The sequence below is a fragment of the Epinephelus fuscoguttatus genome, linkage group LG2 (assembly GCF_011397635.1).
Source record: "Epinephelus fuscoguttatus linkage group LG2, E.fuscoguttatus.final_Chr_v1".
In the NCBI taxonomy this organism is placed as follows: domain Eukaryota; kingdom Metazoa; phylum Chordata; class Actinopteri; order Perciformes; family Serranidae; genus Epinephelus; species Epinephelus fuscoguttatus.
Genome location: NC_064753.1, coordinates 15,325,782 through 15,347,727, shown reverse-complemented (window position 1 = coordinate 15,347,727; position 21,946 = coordinate 15,325,782). Strand labels below are relative to the sequence as shown.

At 40.7% G+C, this 21,946-nt stretch overlaps 1 protein-coding gene across 1 annotated transcript in view; it reads left to right on the top strand.

Moving 5' to 3' along the window:
* tox3 (TOX high mobility group box family member 3) overlaps positions 1-21,946 on the top strand; it is a 45,731-nt gene that overhangs the window by 5,008 nt on the left and 18,777 nt on the right. The window contains exon 2 of the mRNA XM_049563136.1: positions 20,111-20,176. Within this exon, the coding sequence (XP_049419093.1) occupies positions 20,111-20,176 (66 nt within the window). The remainder of the gene's footprint in view (positions 1-20,110; positions 20,177-21,946) is intronic.

Here is a 21,946-nt window from a genome sequence, read left to right as displayed (position 1 = left end):
TTGTGCATCTCTCCAGTGTACACAGCTGGTGCCATTTCATCACACACATTCTAAACATATCCAAACACAGCTTTAAATGCATGTGTGTGTGTGTGTGTGTGTGTGTGTGTGTGTGTGTGTGTGTTTGTGTGTGGTGGGGGGGTGGGGTGTAACCTCAGAGTCTGTCTGCTTTGTCAAACTCAGCAGTTGATGGATATGACTTCAAGGTGCATGCTAAATGTTTAAACATCCAAGAAGTGAATAGCTGATGTGTTTTGCTGAGTCTTTTAATTGTAGCTTGTCAGGAGATGTAGTTCAACAGATTTATTAAACACCTAATTTTCCCACTGAGATTAGACAGTGTTATTTTTAGTCCGCCTGCTCGAAGACACACTGTACTTGGAGTTCCTGCCTCTAAGAATGACTGCTCTGTCTGACTAACTGCACTACACATATGTCTCCACAGGGCAGATGTTAACATTTGTTAATGCACAGCTCTTCACTTCCTGCAGGATGTCTTAGCACTCATTACTGCTGCACAGAGCTGATGATAGCATGCACAGATGCGGTAGCAATGGAGACATATATAATGCTTATGATCACTGACTTTGAAGCAACCCAAACTAGAGCTATGGCAACCTGTATTAAACTATGAGCCTGATAGTTTCTGATTCCAGTGGCACCCCATTATCATAGCTGCCACTATCTTTATTTTGTTAATCACGTTGAGATGTTGACATATGGCACGTATGAGTTTGTGTCTGTTCATTTTAACTTGCTTTACAAGTATAATCTGATGATTGAACCAACAGTCTGAACCTGTGGGAAACATAAGACCAGGTTGTCTGCCGTGTTTATGAGGTGGATATGAGAAAGGCTCTGAAATCTTAGACAGACATAGACCATTACCCAGATCAGCACTCGTAAAGACCTTCTGTAATCCTGCCATCACTGCTCATAAATCCACTTCATTACATCCCTGTGTACATTACTCAGCATGGTTCATTTAGACAGACCTCACATTCTTAAGTTGTTTCTCAAGTGGTGGGTTGTGGACCCAGAGGGCATCATATGTCCTGACATGGCTTGTAGACAAAAAACATCTTGCTGTACTGAGTTGGCCTCAGGTTGTGTTGTCTGGACGGGGACAAATTGGACCTCCAGGGTTAAAACAATGAAAATTCCATGTTCACATGTTGAATGTCTTTACAGAGTAGGCCAACCATGGATGCATACATTTAAATTTTTCCTTTAGGATTAACACTGGCAGTGATCATCTCCACTACTTGTAGCTGCATGGCTGTTTCAGAAACATCTGTTTTAGTGATACATAGAGGTTGAATCCACAGGAGAGGTTGGGCAGTATCTTAAAATTCTCCAACCAGCCATCATCAGCCTAGCAACCTGCAAATGCTCATACATTCATGCAGATGTGTAGCTACAAGTTTGCTACATGCCACAAGCTCTCTTTGCTTTCTTAGTCTAATAAATAAACAAGAAGATGAACTTTACACCATCTGAATTCACGTTCGTCTCTTTCACCAAACTAAAACTAGCATAACTGCCTTTTTAACTCTTTGAAAAGTGCATTTCATTCAAATTCGACAGGAGCAAAATAAAATTTGCACAAACCATCTTGGTTAGTCTTTCCACTGTTCCAACAATTACCAGCTCTTGTTTGTTTGAAATAAACCCTTAATTCACAGAGTTAGATGTAAAATAATGCTTGTTCCTGGCCTCCTTGTGCTACTGGGTTTGCTAAATAAGAGTCTGTCACTGTGTAGTCTCACATAGCCAGACCTACCTTCACACTTCCCGCTGAGCAGCAGCTCTCACTCTTTTTTCAGAGGCTGACCATTGAATCAGCAAAATAAAATTATAAAAAATTGGCCAAAAAAACTACCTGTGTACTCAAGTAATTGCTGATAGCAGATACTAGTTGTCCAACTGTAATCACTACATAGTTCATCAAGCCATGTAAGTGCCTGAGGAAAAGTGTTGTCTGGTGATTTAAATGTACTGTAAATAAACACTAGTTATTTTTCTAATTGCTTTCACATTTTTTTCGGAATTGTTGATCATCACTTTCATAATAGAGAGTTTGGATATGGCACAATCTGTTACTCAAAACTGCCGTGCTATTACTTCTCTTCAAAATATGTAATTATTCGATGCATCAGTTTGGTGCAAATGAAACATGACACAGTAATAAATTTGATGTTTCATTTATTTTGATGGTGATTAAACCATATATACCATAAAAGAGAAATCCACACCCAGCTCAGTTGCAAAGCTGTGTGACACAAACTATCATAAGTGTTTTTTTAGAGGACATTCGCAAAGCTACAAAAGCTAAGCACACTCCAAAACCAGACTGAACTCATCTATGTGAAAGTCGTTAACCTTACCTGCAGCCTCTATAGAAGAAGAGTAGATGACGCTGTCAAGGTCAGTAAGAGAGTACGTTTTAGGACTGGATGATCTTAAGATAAGACTGAGACACCACTTGACTCAAGTACCAAAAGTACTTCAGTTACTCGCATTTTGCTGAGTTGTATATATGTCACTGACATGAAAAATAGTAAATCGACTGATAAGGTTAGTCTATCATAAGGTCAAAGGTAAAATTAACCTCCTGTAGGAGTCTGAAGGAGTCTTAATTATGTTTGAACGCTGTGCCACTTTGAGTCAAAGGAGGGCCCCCACAAGAGATATTTTTCCACTGTGATAAACTGTTTTAATCTGGTTTTGGCTCACTACATCTTTGACAGCCTCAACCTTGCTGACTTATTAAAAGGAAGGGAAAAACTCACAGCACCCCTGAAAACTGCTTCTACCATGAATTAAGCAGTTTTCTAAAGGACCAGTCAATCACTTCTGGTTGGCTGATTCAGTAAGTGTTGTGTCCCTTTAGTGGTTAGCCTTGCTGTTAAGACACATTCATTTTTAAAGCTTTCCAGAGAAGCAGCCATTCCATGTTTCATAGATCTAATGTCCAATTCTCTTAATGGGCTCACAGACTCTATCAAAACATTCAGCTGTTTTCCTTTTAACTTGACTTGCTTGACTTAAGCCCTTCTCCTAAGCTCTTTTCAAGGAACATAGGCCACTGATGAATGTCCTCTGTCTGTTATGGGGAATATTTTCTCAGCTGGACTAGTTGAGTTCATCACTATCTCTATATTAGATTTCTTTCCTCCAACTGTTTCTGCTATTTATTTTTAAAGTCAGCTTCCAGTCTGGTAAATGTAGGATATCACATTTTCAAAATGTAGATATAACTCCCGCAACCCATAAATTAGTCCTGTCAACCAAACAATAATTTTTGTCGGGTATAGGATTTCTCCCTATACTCCAATTTAGCTGTGACCATTCTGACTAAAGCAGCCTACTCATAGAAATATTAGTCACTGTTGCAGCAATTGTTCATGCATCAGGTTGACTGTGAATATATTTCTCATTAGAGGTGTATGGGCTGCAGGTGTGTGTAGTATGACATGTTAGGCAGTGTAATTAATCCACCCCCCCCCCCCACCCCCACCCCCCATGACACATTCCCATGATGCAGCGTGTTACCAGGTTGCACTAAAAGGACTGACAATAGCAGCAGGTGTGCAAATATCCCTCAGACCCAATGAACAAAGAACTTAAATAATGGGGGTAAATAAAAGTTTCATTTGAATGGTCAAATAGACGGCATGCTGGAGCCAAGGGACACAGAGTTCAAGAAAGACTAACCTGTTTATGAAACAGCAAAACATATAGGGATCACTTAAAAACATAGCTTTTAAAAAATAGACCAATGTATCTGCTGCTCACGGGCACTGTTATGTTCCCTTTTTTGCTTGAACATACTAGATCGGTGTCTTCTAGATGGTTGTGATTGTCAAACACAAAGTCTGTTTGTGGCAGTTGGATAATGTTAATGTCTATCACAGCAGTTACTCTACCATAGCAATAATACTGCAGCCTATAAACCCGCTTCCCCACCTAAATGAGCCATAATAGTCTCTTAGAATTGGAGAACTGCCATCTCACCGTGCCACAGTTTGATTGGATCTTTGATATACATGCATTAGACTGATATTCTCTGGCGTGTATACTTTTGTTTTTTGCCGTAATTCATGTTCATGATGATATCAAGAGCTCAATCGAGTGCACTGATGGAGGATTGTCTCGCTGTCCCATAAAGTCCCGGAGGGAAATAAAACAGCTGCTCTTGGAGGAATATGTTTGCCCTTTATGTCTTCCCTATACTTTATCAGAAATGGCTTTGCATCCATCTTAGAGAACAAGTTTATGTAAAAGACCCTTCTGTAAGCAGTTAAACACAACAACATTTTACTAATTTGTGTTTTTCTTTTTATTTCTGCCCTCTAATTTACTTTAATTGTTTCGCTCTTGCTGAGTCACTAATTTATCACACATTTTTGCAAACATTTTTACAATTTCTCACTACAAAGAACTTTGTCTTTGTGCAGCTGGAAACCTGACATGAAGCATGAGACAGGATGCACTGACCTTTTCCAATATTGATCTAAGATTATAATCTTTTCCTAACCCTTAACCAGGAGCTTTGAGTTGCTTAACACAACCATAAAAATGTTAATCATGCTCAAGTTGCCAGGACTGGATGCCGTAGAGAAGACAAATCAAAGATGTTCTGCAAAGAATACAATTTTCAGAGACCCCTCTTGAGTCATTACATCACTCTTACATCATTCTTTTGGCTATAATTGACCAACAATTATCTTCATTTGAACGAGCAAAGCTCTCAACATGTTATTTAAGTATCACTGCTTTCAGGATTCTTTATGTCCATCAGATTGCCAGTTAGATGAAAATCATGCAGTATTCATGAATCTGTCTAGTTTTTATTTGGTTACATGATCAAAAGGAACAATGGACACGGCCTCAGTAAAAGCTCCAGCCATGTAATAAAGGTCCAGTCCCTGAAACCTCGACTGGGATCATGAATGGGGTCCATGGAATTCTTGAGCCGACTTCAGATATTTTGGGGGTTGAAGTTGAGGCTCATTCACAGCATGTCCTTGTTTATTGTGATGTGTGTGTTTCTGCTGGCTTGTGGACTCTCACATGTGGTCATAGTGCGGGATGGCAGAGGTAGAAACAAGATTAAGGTCTGCGAGGCCTCAGCCTTGGCTGGGTTTCCCTCCCTGGACTGCCACTGACGATTCTTTCAAATGACATTCCTTCCAAGGAAACTGATCTATTTCTTCATCCTTGGAGGTTCTGACTCACGGTGTAACTTTTCAAATACCTGCACAGACTAGGGAAAGGGATTTCTCTGCTTTTTTTTTTTTTTTTTTTTTTTTAAAATAGGCTCCACTACATTTGTGTCTCTCCTGCTGATAAACAAGAAGAGAAGCTGAATGATTACACTGTTTCAAAGGCATTACAGGCAGCTGATTAAAGTGTTAGGTCGGAGTTAGCCAAGGTTAACCGTCCATAATGAAACACTTTGAAAATAATGATACGCTGCATGGTTTTATGAGAGCTTGTGGCTGCTCAGCTCAGCAGTGGTGACCTTCAGCAGTTCCACTAGCTAATCGTAGCGATTCCTGCAGCACCCCTGTAGTTTCGAGACTCCATTACCTTCTGATACGCATCTAGGAGAGCAGACTTCGTACAAGGTCTGTCTCTGTAACCATTCTTGTGTCACTGAGGGGGCTGGCCGTCTTCACTTTTATCTTGAGCTACTGATTTGTCAATGTGAATATGTGGCACAGCAGGCCCATATGAAGTTAACATAATGTTTTACAATAAAGTCAGACAGCTGACACACATCCACAGAAACTCAGATTAATAAAGAGAAAGACACCATTACACATTCAGAAGCAATGGTGCTTTTGTAACCAGGTTGCATAAAAAAAACCATTAGTATCTGAACAATATTACATCACTTACGAGTATTTGTCATCTGTTATTGCAGGGCATGTGGCCTTTTATTACTAACAGCTGCGTATTGCACACCTGGGTAGTCTGGATTATACTCCTGCCAATACTTAAAGTTTCATATTGAAAACTGGCTGCTGTCCACGCTATACGGTTACTGAATAAGTAATGCCTATCTAGAAAGAGAAACAACAATATTAGCTTTGGCTAACAGGCACAAATCTTTGGGGATGTTACAGCACCTGTGAACTCTGCCTGCCATCTATCTGAGAAGATTAAAAAAGGGTTGTTTTCTCATGAACCACCGTACACTACTTGTACTTCTATGTTTTTTATGTGGTTTATTGTTGTGCCTTGTGTGTTGACATGTCTAATCATGAAATCATACTAATTCATAATAGAATACTAAACATCATACCTAGAGGACTGCGAGGCATATTGATAATAGACAAATATGTACACTTCTGATTTAGAAATTGTGTTAAACTGCCACAGTGTTTGCTGATAATTACTGATTTAACAGCCTGTAAATTCTGTTTGGATAGAAATGCTTTTGAAATGGCATCCCATAGTGCTGTGTAAATTACTACTGTAGTTTAAGTGATTTGCTGATTTGTGCTGTTTGCTGCTGTAGGGGGGAGAGTATGGGGAATAGATGTAAATGCATAACGAGATGTATAATGCTGTTGGTATGCTGAACACTCTGAAGCAAATTCCTATCAGCTTTTGTTGATTTAGCAGTGGATTGTCACCAAATTAAGCCGTACATGTATCAACATGTACCCAGCTTACAGTAAGATTTCCAGTTTACCCAGTTCTAGCATAGTCACTGGTTTATATTTGATTGTTGTGAGGTGAGGGGATGACATGTAAAGATACAGCTCTATGTTCTGCTTCACTGTTGGTTGGTATTGATATTTTCAGAAGAATACATCCCTAACAGGAACTAATTAACAAATAAGAATAATTGCCCGGCTCTTTCATTCATCACCACAGTCTCTCATAACAGGCAAGCTTCAAGCAGGAACAACAAAGTAGTACATAAATCAAAGTAGTTTCCTTTGCCAAGCCAGAACCCCTTGGGAGGTACCGTGGTGCTTAATTAAAATCCAGAAGGATCATGTTTTAAGTGTAGGTGAGCGAGCACTGAATAACAATGACAAATCATGCCCCAGAGCATTAGTGGTGTATTTTGGAAAAGAATAACAGCATCTCTCTTTTTTGCTGTACAATATAAATGGGATTTAATGTGAAAGGAAGCTGTTTGCAGTGTATTGTGGCACAAGGACTGTGGTAAATATAGCCTCTCCTGGCTGAGGAACCTGCCAAAACCAGCATTGACATATTAATCTCATAATTACCCATACAGGATTATAATGAACCAGCTCATTATTAGACATTATTTGATGGCTTACCCTTTTCAGTGCACTGTATATCATCCCTTTTTAAGCCTCGCAATCCCTTACATGTATGTGCCAGCTAAAGAATATAGCCATTCCTTTGTTTAACTGTCACAAGTAACCACTAATCAATTTTATACTGTATATTGGGTTTGTGTTGTGTAAGGAAGGGGGTAGTATTAACAATGTTACCTCAGCTATTTAAAGTGATCATGTGCAGCTTTTTTTAAACAGCTACAAATATGGCAGCTAAGAAAATTACAAAATAATGATACACGTTAAAAGTAGGGGTGTAACGGTACACAAAAATCTCGGTTCGGTACGTACCTCGGTACACAAGTCACGGTTCGTTTTTTTTCGGTACAGTAATGAAAAAAAAAGACAACTATTAAATATCTTTTACTTATTGGTAACCTTATTAAAACATACCACCACAGCAGTTAACTCTTTTTACACAATTTTTGAATGAAACAAATATATATAAAATCCTGCTTTTTCACATTTTTTGAATGAAAAATATAAATATACTCAATTAAAATAAAAAGTATAGTGCAGCTGGTCAGCTTTAAAGCCTGCTCAGATTCAGTTTTACTAGGAACTTACTTATCTTTCCCACTTTGTTAAAGTGCAGTAAACAAAACATGCTTATATCTAAAGTGCAGCTTAAACAATTTTACTCAGCTCCAATGGCGTTGGTTATTTCTTTAGTGCGATGGTCAGGGAAACGCTCTCTCTTTTTAATCGACGATGATATCGTAGTTTGTACCAGATTGCTTTTTCTAGTTGTGCCGGTTAACGTTCAAACTCAGGTGGTGTCGCTTTAGATGCGTTAGCATGTTAGACGTGTTTCCAAGTACATATCCAACCGCTGTTCTGTAGTGTCGGCACACTGCTTTTGTCTTGTCAACTTGTTTATTTCCATCTTCATATTTTACCCTGAAACCAAAGTGTTCCCAAATGGAGGACTTAAGGTTTGCGGGTGGGTCTTCAGGTTCGTCAGGCTCACTTGCCATGTTGTCAAAATGCGAGAATGTGCTGCACAAAGTGAAAGCAGAGATTTACTGTCGGACTCAGTCCGTCACTCAATTATGTCCGTCTGGAACTAGATATTTTAAATGGTTCGGCTCGCAAAAACGGAATTAAAATAAAACAAAATAAAATAAAATAATATCCTGTGCCCAATAATTCGGTACAGGGTCGTGCCGAACCGAAAGTCACAAATACAAATACACGTACCGTTACGGCCCTAGTTAAAATGCATACAATTAGTAGACAAAAGAAGGCATACATTTAACAATCTAATTTATCAGTTAAAGAACAAGGTGTATCCGAATCTTGCTAACATTAGCCACCACAAGCTACTGGTCGTACCAGACTAGGCTGTTTCAGCAAAATTGTATTTAAGGGCGTTAAATTGTGCAGCGATGAGATTAATGAACTGTTTAGTCTCACTTTCAAATAAGACTGTACATGGCTAGTACAAAAGAAATTGTGAAATGCATGTAATATTTCGCAAAATATCCACACAAATTATCTTCTAATACGAATCAGTAGTAGCTCACAGACATCTGCATTAACATTCTCTGTATTGTGCATATAGTGGGATGTCAGAGGCCACTTTTGCAGTCCTCGGGGCCATTGTCCCCGATCTTTGAGTTTCTAGATCTGACAGTCCTGCAGTGACCAGGTCAACTGACACTGACTGGTCCCTGGGCTACAGCCAGAGACACTTCAGTAAATCATCAGATAAAACACGATGTGGAATCACATTTTCTAGGGACAGCAATCGAAACATGAACTGCCCTACATACTGCTGTTTCTGCAAGCGTCATAATTCCGATGTGCACTGGCTCTTAGGAAAGGCTAAAAAAAGAAAAGTACATTAAAAAAGGGGAATGTGTGTAGTTATCAGCAGAAAAAAACCTCTCCCAAGTCAAATCGGCTCAATTACAGAACTCTGGAGAGCTATCCCCAAGCAACCCTTCCATTGGCTAATCAGTCACAGCAAATTGCAGTGGTGAATATTTCAGACTCGACAGATTTGAATAAAGACATCATGATTATTTCACTGTTGTACAGTTCCCTCGAATAATTTCAGAGGCCTTCAGCCGTAGCCAGCATAAACTGCATAACTCCTGATTTAAGAAGGGGGAAAAAGTGGAGGGAGAAAAGCAAACACAAGGGCTGTCAGTCAATGTGGCAAGCTAATTGGGTCGATCTCTTTAGCAAAGATGAATGAAGAGATTAACTCTCCCTATGTGTCCAGAGAATCTCCCCCTCTGGCTCCAGGTGAATTAGCTGATGACAAGTTGTCGGTGGGAATTCTGTTTCTCACTTAACGCTGCGCTCAGTGTTTCCAGCATGGCGCCCCCTGTTGAAATCACTCATGTTGCCATTACAGGCTTTGTTTATATATTGAGTAATGGGATCAGTCATGGATCTTTTACATTAATTTTAGACTGTAAAAGATTTGGTTTGACCAGTTATAAGTTAGTCAACAACAGCATACTTGAAGGATACAGTATTGCATGATGTGATGCTCTCTGCAGACTATATATACTGGCAGAGAATTGTAGAAGCGGGTCAAACACAGGCCTAATGAAGACAAATGAAGAGTGATGGGAGAACATGTGCACGGGAAGGTGCGAGCGCAGAGCAGACTGTGCCCTGCTCTCATTTATTTTAGTGGAGAAACTCACAGCATGGTCCTAAAATAGAGGTCAAGGCTCAAATACAGAAAATGTCACTGACCCCTTTTTTAGCTGCCTACACTGGAGAAATGGGATAAAAGTGCTCGGAGGGAGCTGTGGCCAAAGGAGGAAATCAATACAGCTGTAAAAGAAGGGTTGTACAAATACAACATCTATGGTTGTTTTCAATTGTAAAAAGAGACAAATTCAAGGTTATTTTCTTGCACGCTTTCATGCGCAGTTATGTTGGATGAACAGGTCAAAACCACATCTCCAGGACAAGACTAACCCATGTATTTGTGTGCATTATTTTTGATTTACAGTCATCTTTTTCTTTAACTGCAGTGTGTATAAAATGCAAGTGTATGATCTGTGTGACAAAGTGTGACAAATGGATTCTCACTAGTTTGCCTGGTAGTGTCAGTAGGGAAATTCAGTCAGGAGAGAATGGCTGCATTTGATTGGCCACACACACACTGACAAGAGTCATCAACAGAAAATATTTCTGCATGGAGTTTTTTACTTTTTTTTCTGTGTGTGAACACTTTGCTAACTTACCTTGTTCTCCTAAAGAAGCACCACTTCAATACACAGCAGACCTCCAGGTTTCCGTGTGCCTTTGATGTCCAACCTGTCATTTCACAAAGAGGAAAGAAATATTTTTTTTTATTTTTTTTTTGCGTTACGACTAAAAGATGTGTAGTGTGTCTTTGTTCCAAATCTCTTTAAATGTCAGCGCAATGATATGGAATCAAAGTTGAAGCTTAGTGTTTGTAATTATTCAAAGCAGGTATCTTAATCTCGCACTGCTTTTGAAGTAGGAAATGTTAAAGTGACATTTTGAGTTTAAATACTGTTAAAAACATTAGTGAAGCACTTAGCCTGATGGTTGCTGTCACAAGAAAAACAATGTCTGCGACTCAACAGCCGTCAGGTTTGCTAATGATGTCCTGGTGTGCTGTCAATCTAGCAGATGAACGGACAATAGTATGCCAAGGAGAAAATGCTTGAAATAGCTAATTGCTTCTAAGAGCCCGCTCAACCATTCTGTAACTACTATGTGTTCACAGATGTCTTTTCCAGCTGCTATTTCATTATGGAACTCAGAGACATTACAGACGCAATGCACTGGCTTTCTTTAAGAGCCTTTGTTGTAACACATCAAGTCTTAATGATTATAGATACATTATTGCAACCACAGAGGGAGGACAAGAAGGCACGTGCAGAAACGGCACAAAACACATCTATACGTGTGCATCTTCATTATTTTCACCTAATATGCCCCCGCCATTAATCGTTAATCTCTGCCAACTTGTTGATTGTCAGTTTGGAGACACATTTCTGGAGAGGAGCCCGAGAGTATTTGCAGCCGGACCTCTGTCAGTAGCGCCAAGCAACACAGCCACAAATTGGAATGTGGTACAGCTCTGGGAAAGCAGCCAAGATTTAAATTAGACAATAACCTCTGCTCTCTCTATATTGCCTCTCTTTTCCAGCTGCAGGCCTAGCCATTTGTTTAATACAGTCAGCCCTGTAGTATATAATAGACTGATATATGAGTCACCGCTCAGCAGTTTGTGTTTTTCAGATTTATAGAGATTGAACAACTGGTCGGTTTGTGCTTACTGTGGGCTTATGGTAAGAATAACAGAAAAGACACAGGTTGCACACCTACTTGGAAGGTATTGTTGCTGTATACACAGGAAAGTTTTAAAATCTATAGCTTTACTCAAGAATTCTGATCAGCAAGGAAGTGGAAGAGACAAAAAACTTAAGATTAACAATCCAACTGGCTGCATTCAAAGCTACAAATGACAATTTATTTAACTAGGTCTTTTTAAATGTTTGTAAGGATTTCAGATAACTGTTTCAAATATCACAGCCCCTAGAAATGGAGTCTTCATTTTGCAGCCTGGTTATTGTTGTTTTTTAGCATCTGATAAGATTGAACTTGAAATAAATGAAACAAAAACAAAGTCATCCAGAAGCCACTAAGCCAAGCTGTCCAAAAGGATGCTACTACACATTAAGCCCTTAACCGATTTGAATATTTTGATGTTGCTTTCAATACTTTGATTTTAATACACGATATCTCACCCATTTTAGCTCAAATATTTCCCTTTTCTGGCATTACTAGGTAAGAAATAGAGGATTGTGTGGAGACCATCACTAAAAGCTCTTGACTGTGCACATTCCCAAAGCCGGTTATAATGAGTGTATTAGCCAGTAACGGCAGTACAGGGAATAGAAAAATGCATCTGCACTGCTAGAGCAATAAGAGAGGACTCAACTCCCAGCAGCTTTCAATAGAGCTTTATGGGAATCCAAGTACCAGAGCTCATAGCCATTCGACAAACCAAGAGAAGTAGCACAACCATCACCATTAGCGTCACCAAAAACAACCCCATTTCCAGTGGCAGAGAGTAGTTTTTCTCCTGTATGACATTTAACCATGTAATTTTTAGTTATTAGCTCCCTGAACCCCTCAGCAACCTCTTGCTCTGTAGTAAAGAATGGCAAGCGGAGCAGAGTAAGCTTGGTTAAAATCCACACCTCTGATACCATCTTGAGTTGGAGTTGCTTCAAAGCTGCTGAGAGTAAACAGCCCTGAGACATGGCTTAGCAGTAAAAGCAAGACAACACCACCAAGCCAAGCCTTTCTCATGTTGCTTCCTCAAGAGCTGTGTGTCCGTGCAACAGCAGCCATTGTGAGAAAGCTACACCATGTTTCTGAGGCCCTCTCCATTGCCTAAGCTCCTTTGTGGCTGTGGGCCAATGGCTTTGCACCCCGCCAGATCAAAGATGGAACCCCATTTAGCTCGCGCTTTCTTTTAGGATTTGCTCTTGAGAGTACAGAGCAGACTCAACAGCTAGGGAAAAAAAACGGGATGTTGGATGTTGACCTGCACAGTATTGAGACTTCTGGGCTCAGGCTATGGATCCATTATGAGAAATGCTAAGACCATCTTTGTTTTGGCAGAATTTCCAAGTCTCAGGCCTCAGAGAAAACATAGCTATGGTGAACCTCAGTGTATTTTAGTGCCATTGTGTAACGTGGTGTTGGATGTGGCCATGCTACAAAATGATGGTGTTAAAGTGTTACTGTATTGTCACTGTTGAGGCTTAAAATCAACATGCACACATAAAACATGATGGCAGAGAAACCTAGAATGTTAGAACTAATTAAAAACACAATGATATATATATATATATATATATATATGTATATATATATATATATATATATATATATATATATATATATATATATTTTAAATATGTTTTTGGGCATTTTTGCCTTTAATGGATAGGACAGCTAAGTGTGAAAGGGGGAGAGAGAGGGGGATGACATGCAGCAAAGGGACCCAGGCCGCTGCGGCAACAGCCTTGTATATGGGGCGCCTGCTCTACCACTAAGCCACCGACACCCCGAATCACAATGATATTTTTTTTTTAAAAAAAAAGGGACATTACAATTCAAAATAAGGGTTGTCTTTTTCTTAGCTACGCTAGCAATGTAGCTCTAGGAATGGCCTGTTGGTCGGTCCACCACTTTGGTCTAGGGCTGGACCTAGATATTCGACTTTGATATTCACTGGGTAGGTACTCGGTTTTCAATTTTGGGATTTGGATATTCTTTTTTGTTTGTTTGTTTTCACGGTCCTTTGCCAAGCATCTCAGATTCAGAACCTGTAAAATGAGCATTTATTTAGGTCTATATCCATCATCTGTCACAAAAAGTGCATAGATAGGACTTAATTTCAGCCACACCCCTCTGGATTTCAGACATACATAAAACAAACCAAACCTCTTGGAATTTTTTTTTTTTTTTTTTTTTTTTTACAACAATACAAACAACAATGCTGCAGAATCCCTACAAATAAATGCCTTTCGTTAAACTGAAAGACACTTGTTGCAGTGCTATGCCATTAATCTCATTCTAGACAGAGAAACGTCTGGCTGAGTCCTTGCTGAGTCATGCTCAGTATCACCTGAAGCTTCGAATATTTGCTGACGATTTACTACTGTTGACACTGGGGACAGCCCCACTTTGGTCCACACTGAAATAGCTCTATTTCCAATAACTATTTGATTCATGGTCAAACATCATCTGCTAAACGTCAGTATGTGTTCCTATGGTGCACAAGCATTTTGCTCAATGCACAGCTGAGCCTATGTTTGGCTTCACAGAGCTGCAAGCTTGGCTGTAATTTTGCTTCTAAATTGACACACCAGATATCAACTTACAACATATATGTCACTTTGGTATAATGCTCTTTGTTTATTCAGTGCAATAACCAAAGTGGTTTGGCACTGTTTGGGCAAACATGAGTGAAAGAGTGTTCTGAAAATTTACAGCATGTGTTTTAACTTGTTATAAAGTATTGGTGGTTTCCAACAACATAGTGTGTGCCAGAGGATGACATTCCTGTGATGGACAGTTTTTCTGCCTTAACTAACATGCGCATTGATGCATTAAATACAACTAATCTCGTTCTTAAATATTTCAGAATAAATTCAAAGATCTTATAAAGGCCGTTTCTTCCTGGTCTGTTTGTGTCTCCGTGTTATCACTCTTGCACACTGTGCGTCTGTGCTGAATATAAATTTAGCCCCGAGGAATATGCTGAACGCACCAACTATAGCTTGCCTTTTACTGTCTTTCAACACTGCCATAATGACTGGGTAGCTTGAAAAAACATAATACATATTTGCTGAGCTGTGAAATCGCTTTAAGTTTTTCCTTTATTTTGATAGTTAAGCTTGTCATTTTGGTTGGATATGCAAACTTAGTTTCATGCCCCGTGACTGTACCATGTACAGTAATTTGAAGAACAGGGTTTCTGCTTTTGGGTTTGCTCACGACATCCATCAGAAAATTCTTGCTCGCACATTTTACAGACCTTAGTGATGACGTCTTTTGAAAGTTAAAGGTCCAAATTTCAACCTGAATAGCGCACATGTTTACATTAAAGAAAGGTAGCATCTTGTTTGACCAGAGGCCCTGATTGTTCTTGTAACACGTACCAGGAAACATGGCTTTTTGTGGCAGGTTTGATATCTCCGCAAGGGTTTAAAGTTATAAGGCCTGCCCAGGTCTTTGTTTACTAAAGCAAAGCAAGCTGTGATGACACTAGCTCAGGCCACAGTGGTCAGCGTGGTGTGAGAGAGGAGATAATCAGCACACAGCCTGAACAAAACTGTCATCAGCTTGAATCAGATCCCAGATAAGACCTCGACTTTTTCTCACGCCGAATCCTCTGCACTACTGCGGCGGTACTCACACTGAGAGGCAGAGGAAGAGTGAGATGCTTACAATGAACTTCCCCTCAATGCTACCTTATGTAGTTGAGGACTTGCAGTCTTAATGGCGGAAGACAGTGCTGGGCTGGGGGAGTAATGATTTTAGCTTTAAACTGAATTACCAATCGATTCGGCCTGCAGATCAGAACACAGGTTGCGAGCCGACTGCGTGGACATGCTGTGTTGTGGAGTCGCTTTACAAATTGACTGCTGCACACATAGGAGGAAATATATCTATATATGTCAGCTCAGCGCTGCATGTGCGACGGCCTGCTGGGCGTGAATAGGCCTTCTGATCACCAGAGAGGCAGCTGCAGAGTGTTTATGCTGAATTGGGTTGTAAATGAGCATGTATTATTTGCTGAGGAGGACCTCGGGAATGAGAAGATAAGTTTTCCAGAGGCTGCAGCAAGGCCTGACCAGGATTGCAGGAAAGGAAACAGTGCTGCTTTTTTGCGCCTCCGATCACTGAATGTGAGGCTCAAACCTGGTGGTGGGCCGAGCTTTAAAGGAAATTGCATAAAATAATACACAGCAAATTACTGCGGGTTTCTCAGGATTGGAGGTTGAGTTTTAACTGTGGTGTTTTTGCTGTGTTTTATGGAGACCACTGGAGAACATATTAGCACAAGTGTCATGTTACAGAGAACACATGCTAGGCTGTGATTACTGAGCTCAAGCTGAACTGTAAAATCGCTTGTCAGCAGTTGATATGTTTCTGGAAAAGCCTGGGCTCTTGATTGAATTAGTTTGGTGGTTTTCAGCAGGGAGGAAGAATGTGTCCAATTTGGTTACCTGCTGACAGACGGCACTGATGTTGTGACTTTTTGATTGTACTTTTAAACCAAGGAACAGTCCTCTGAGGATCATTAGAAAAAGCAGATGTACCTAATTTTTATTCTTTTTTAGGGTAAAATGCTGTGTCATCTCACATCTCTCTCAGCCGTTCTTTATCATTTAATCACCACTGACAAAGCAGTATTCAGTGTTCCAATGAGAAGGTATGGGCTAGAGCATGTTTATTTTCCATTTGTATGCATGTGGAGATGGCAGCTGTGCTATCAGAGGCTCTTCAGCCGTGTTTTCTGTGGATCTTGGTTGTCCAGTTCATGTTTACTGATAGGATCTGTGTGGTTACTCCATCATATTGGGGGTGAGATGGGGTCATGTTGGTGCAATATTGTGTTCACCCTGAGGTTGAAATAATTTTGTTTGCTATAATAGCTGTAAAACACCTTATTTCCCACTGGACATCCTTTCATACAAATATTTTTGTACTGGGATTTAAAATGTGGGGGGTTGGGGGGGAATCAAGCATCAAAATTACACAGGCTGCAGTCAGAGAAATAAAAAAGGGCAGTATGCATGCTGTTTGTTGTTTAGAATCTGATTGTAACTGTTTTGAAATGAAGCTTTCACAATGATTCATTCGAGTATCTTTTAAGTATTGTCTTGGCTTAGAATGGAAAGAAAGGCAGTACTGTGCATTTACAGCAAAACCTAGAAATTCATATTCATCCCATTCACTGCAAGGTTGCTTGGTTTTCTGTCTGCCTGCGATCATGCAGACACTGGAGTCTTTTCACATTAGGATCAGGGTCCATGTAAGCTCTTAATTCTCTCCTGTTAAACAGTTATTGAAGAAATGTGCTGGTGGTGCAGAAGGAGAAATAAAAACACTGAGTGCCCAGTGTTTGCTCTGCCATGTAGCCATGTCTGGCTCTTAGTGCGCCTCATATTACAGAGCACCTTTAACTGTGAATTCACTCTGTTAATAAAGCCTTCTACCCCACAGCTACTTTAAAGCACTCTTTTCTGTGGCTTCCCTTTGGGTCCCTTGCTGTAGTACATGGCTGCTTTTTGGAAATGTGAAGAAGTGAGATGCTGCTTTCTTGAAGGCGTGTAACATCACCGCCTGAGATGTTGCTATAGTGCTCTACCAGACATTTAAGGCCAGTTTATTGTGTTTTAGAAGCATTTATTGGACAAAAATCAAGGTAGACCGATTCTCAGGTTACCTCAACTTCTCATTTATGTGATGTCTCTTGATGCTGAAATGCTTTTCCGTGCACACACACACACACACACACACACACACACACACACACACACAGGGTTGTTTGGCCCCTCACATGGCAGCTCTCGTCTAGCTCGTCACATCATTTTAATTACAGAGCCTTCATTGTCTGCGCTGACCCATTTTAGCGCGGTGCCTTACCGTCAGCTGCGTGGTCCCTCCAATCACACTTAATTTCATCTGGCATTTGACTCAATCGGCACTGCTGCGAACATGAGTGGTGAATGCCTTCCCCCCAAAAAATGAATTGGGAATAACAATAATAATCTCCTCCCTGCTCTGGTCGTCCATCGGGGCCTCCGGCCTAGGCTGCGCCTCGACATGGTACAGCTTTTAATGGTGAAGATTGATACCGGTGGCTGGGGACATTTCTTGGGATGTTAGTCACAGTTCTCGGAGGAGATATGGAACTGCTCTTAAAGGGCCCTGGAAACACAATAAAACATGACTCACAGAGACAGAGCCCAGGGAGTTTCACGCCACTAATTAGCACTTGGATGTAACTTGATTGTGGTTTCTCTAATGGAGCTAATGTGATTCACTTAATGTCCGTGCTTACAGTATGTATTTCAACCATACCTCACAGTGCCATGTTTGTTTTAACGACACATCACTTCCTGATTTATAAACACTTACATGCTTGTGAAGTGGTCATCTACATTAACCAGTGATGCGCAGTGTGACAAGTAATTGAGTTGAAAATGTGTGACCAAGACAGGCCACCAGGATGTTTGCACGGAACCTGAGACAAAGCTGCTCAGAAACACTTCTTGGCTTGTTTCTGTCACACAACAGGCAGGAGAGTATACAAGCATCTATATTTAAAGTCGTATAATGATTTCAGATCTGTGTATTCCTCTGGGGTTCTCCTGAATTCTCAGAGAAGTATTTACAAAGAAGAGCAGTTGTGTGCTCGCTCTTAAAATCTTATTCACATCCAGAGAGACACAGGGATGGAAGAAACAGAGACAGCACTGCACGAAGCCCTATCTCCCCCCACAATCAGAACAATGTTCCTAGTGCTTGAATAGAGAAGGATATCTCTGAGACTTCAATTTGTTATCTAAAAGCAGAAGAGGGACGGAGTAACACTTCCGAGATAAGCCCAGCATAAGGTTAATTACCAGCTGAGTGGCTGACGTAACCCATCCATGTCATGTCTCAAAGTTACACACAGCTGGGAAGTGAAGGAGTGCTGGCTATTGACAGATGTTTCTCACTTGAGGTATGTGTGTGTGTCTTTATACATTTGTGTGTGTGCATTTGAGCAAACATGTAAACCCCCAGTGCTCCAGTCAGATATAGTTTAGTGGGGCAGCTCCAGGTAAGACGGCACCGGAGGCCTAAACAGCACAAACCACCTGCTTCAGCAACTGCTAGCAGAGCTTGTGGCTCCCTTTCTCATTGGTGCGTAACACTGTTAACATTGCTGCTGATTCCCTACTCTCTCTCCAGGGCATAGACTAATTAATGGATACCATTCGCAGTTGATTAGCAGCAGTTCTTTCGGTAATTACATTCGCATACTAACCACTCAGAAGAAAAGGAGAAGGGGAAAAAAAACACAAAGGGCTAGAAAATATATTAATGCACTTCTCAGTTCGCTCTGATCTTAATTTGTTTCCACTATTGTTTGGTTTCTGCTAGGATAAGAAGCCATTTTCTCTCTCTTTCACTCTCTCTTTCTATTGGAGCTCTTCGTCTCTCATAATGTTTTAAGAGAGTGACTTTGTAATAAACACACAAAAGAGATTACTGCCGAGCTTTGTTGAAAATGTGTTCTCAGTGGAACCTCATGAAGACGCAAACGCGCTGTGACTCTTTCTCCTGCGTGCCGTGTAGGCTGGGTTTTGCACTCACTCACTCACAGAGAGGTGCATTGTGCTCCTGGGCCCAGCTGCTAGCCCATAATTCTTCATTCTATGTCCCATTGTTCCTACCTGTCAGCATGATTGTGTCTCCAAAGAAAGGAAGTGGCTGCCATTTTGCCAGCAGGCTATGTGTGGGTTGGGAGGGGCGGGGTATGTTGTGAAAACATGTTATTTCTTACCAAAGTACAGTGTTTTAATAGCTTATCAACTGTCTTACACACTAATGTGTCTTTACGGTGTGGCACTCGCAATTTAATCACCACTACTTATTACTCTGACATCAACTCTGATAGCAGCAGCTTGAGTAGGATGCACTTTTGTTTGTTGCACTTAAACAGAAAAGACTGAAAATACATTCTCGTTGAAATCAGAGGATGGATCTGATGGTCTGATTCACACTGGTGAGATAAATCGTAAAACCCAGCTTCCATTAACCAAAAAATGCACTACAAGAAAATGTACTCCAGCCATATTAAAAACACTCTGCACCTCCTTATTTCCCCTCAGTATCTCTCCACTAGTTTATTTGAAGTTAATAACCTGCCACTGCATCTTGATACTTGGCTTTGTGATGCAAACATATCCTTAATTGCCATCCCATATGAGCTGAATAGCCACACCAGATTCTCATTACCCCGGTTTGAATTGGCCTGGGCCTCTCACATGCCTCTCGTCATGCCGCAATAATGGCAGGGCGGCAGAATGCGCTGGCGCATGTAGTGAAAAGGGTTAACTCCGTGTGTAAACATTCGGAGCCAAGTGTGACAATCCATTTGAGTGACAGGTGTCCATTATGAGAGGGGAGAGCTCGAGTTGCGCAGGATGTTATCTGAACACTTGTAGCCTGATTGTGTTTTTTGTCTTCATTTGCAGTTCCAGAATAACAACAACTACATGAACATGGCGGAGGCCAATGGTGCCCTGCTCGCTGCTGGTGATGTGAGTATACTTTACTTTGTTTCCATTTTAGAAGGTCTTTTGAACATGGCAAATTATATGCACACATACTCTCCAATACAAATGCAGTGAAGTGGAGTGTCATTTCTTCAAGTAATATATAATAGATTTTTCATTTAGTTTGGCCTTTTCATAGGTGACATGTATATAAATGACACCTCTCTTTTAATATTTCTCTGTAGTTTGCAACAGTAGAAGTTAATATCCAAAGCACAAGCCCTATGTTTTATTAGTTTTAATTTCTCCATCTTTGTCACAGGTAACATTATTTTATTGCTTGAAATGCCGCCTGCTCAAATGCTGCCTGTCCTAAGACGCACATAAGACATTAAGCTTACAGACAGATGAGCTAGGCGCACCCTATATTGTCTCGTAGTAACTTGTGAGAGCTGCTGCTGATGTGATCTGATTCTCTTGGCTGCACTCTGTTAAGATAATGTGATATCCCAGAAAGCTGAGGTTATAAACACCTGTTTTCTTCTTCTTCTTAAAGACATAATGAATGAGCCCACAGAGGTTGTATACCTCAGTCACTGTCTGTCTGCTAGCACTTGCAAAAAGTGAAATATCACCAACAATGTGAGTGCTGGGATAACTGTGTGTACTGTACTGTTGCATTGAAAGAGAGAAAGGAATAGTTGTTTCTCTGGAGGTATAAACTGCCTCTCTGAGCCATAGTAGTCCTAACAGTGTGCTAAATTTACCCGTTCTATTCCCCCTCCACCCACTCCGCTGCCCTGTCATTAGAGACAAGTGCACCAAAAATACCCGTCATCCTCTGTGGTTCAAACGGGCCAATCTCATCCAGTTTAGCAGGGGAGATTGAACTGGCTTCAAAACCCACAGCAAAGCATCATCACACAGCTCCAAAATAGTGAGATGGATGTCACTGTTATTGTTTTCACTCGTGTCACTTAGGCAGTTGGGATGCAACTGTAACATTCAAGCTCCGGCAGGAGTGTTTTGAGTGCGTGTGACCTCATGTACATAAAGTGGCTGCTTTACAAAGCCACAGAGTGTTATGGAAGAAGTTTAATTTTCCCCCACATTTACGCTGAGTGGGTGCATCCTCTGTATCCACTGGCTACTGAGGCCCACTGCAGCAGGGACCACGACGACACAAGCTGCTTGGAGAGCGTTCAGCCTCCAGCTGTGAGGGCCCACTGTGGCAGTCAGGGAACGGGGGGGATGGGCCGAGGGGGGGCTCCTTGATAAAAACAGCCCAGCTCATTTGCATTTCATCAAAAGGAACAACTGTTTCCAGTGTTAGGGCACAGATGGTATTGTGCTTAGGAGAGAGAGGGAGGGGGGAGAAGAAGTCTTAAGCATAGGTTTTTCTTCTTGGAGTGTCCAAACTATTGTTTGCTGCAACCTGAGCTAAAGTAAGATTAATGCGACTTCCACTTTGAGGTCTCACACTATCTCCACTGTAATGCTATATTAATCTACTTAATGTGTCTGCCTTGGGCTGAGGGTACACTGGGAAAGGAAGTGTCCATTATGAAGGCTCTATGATGAACAGCAGAGTTTGACATGAGGCTAAATTTATGCCACCACATTTGGTTAGCTATTGTTTTCAAATCAAACCAAAGAGATGTTGCATAAAACAGATGCACCCTGTCTGCATGTTATGGCAGTTCACTCCTACTTTGTCCATAGCCACACCTTTCACTCAAGTAAGATGTGCCTTGAGTTATTAATTGGACTAATGTTCATTTAAAGAGATTGCATATTTAGCAAGGCTATAACTTA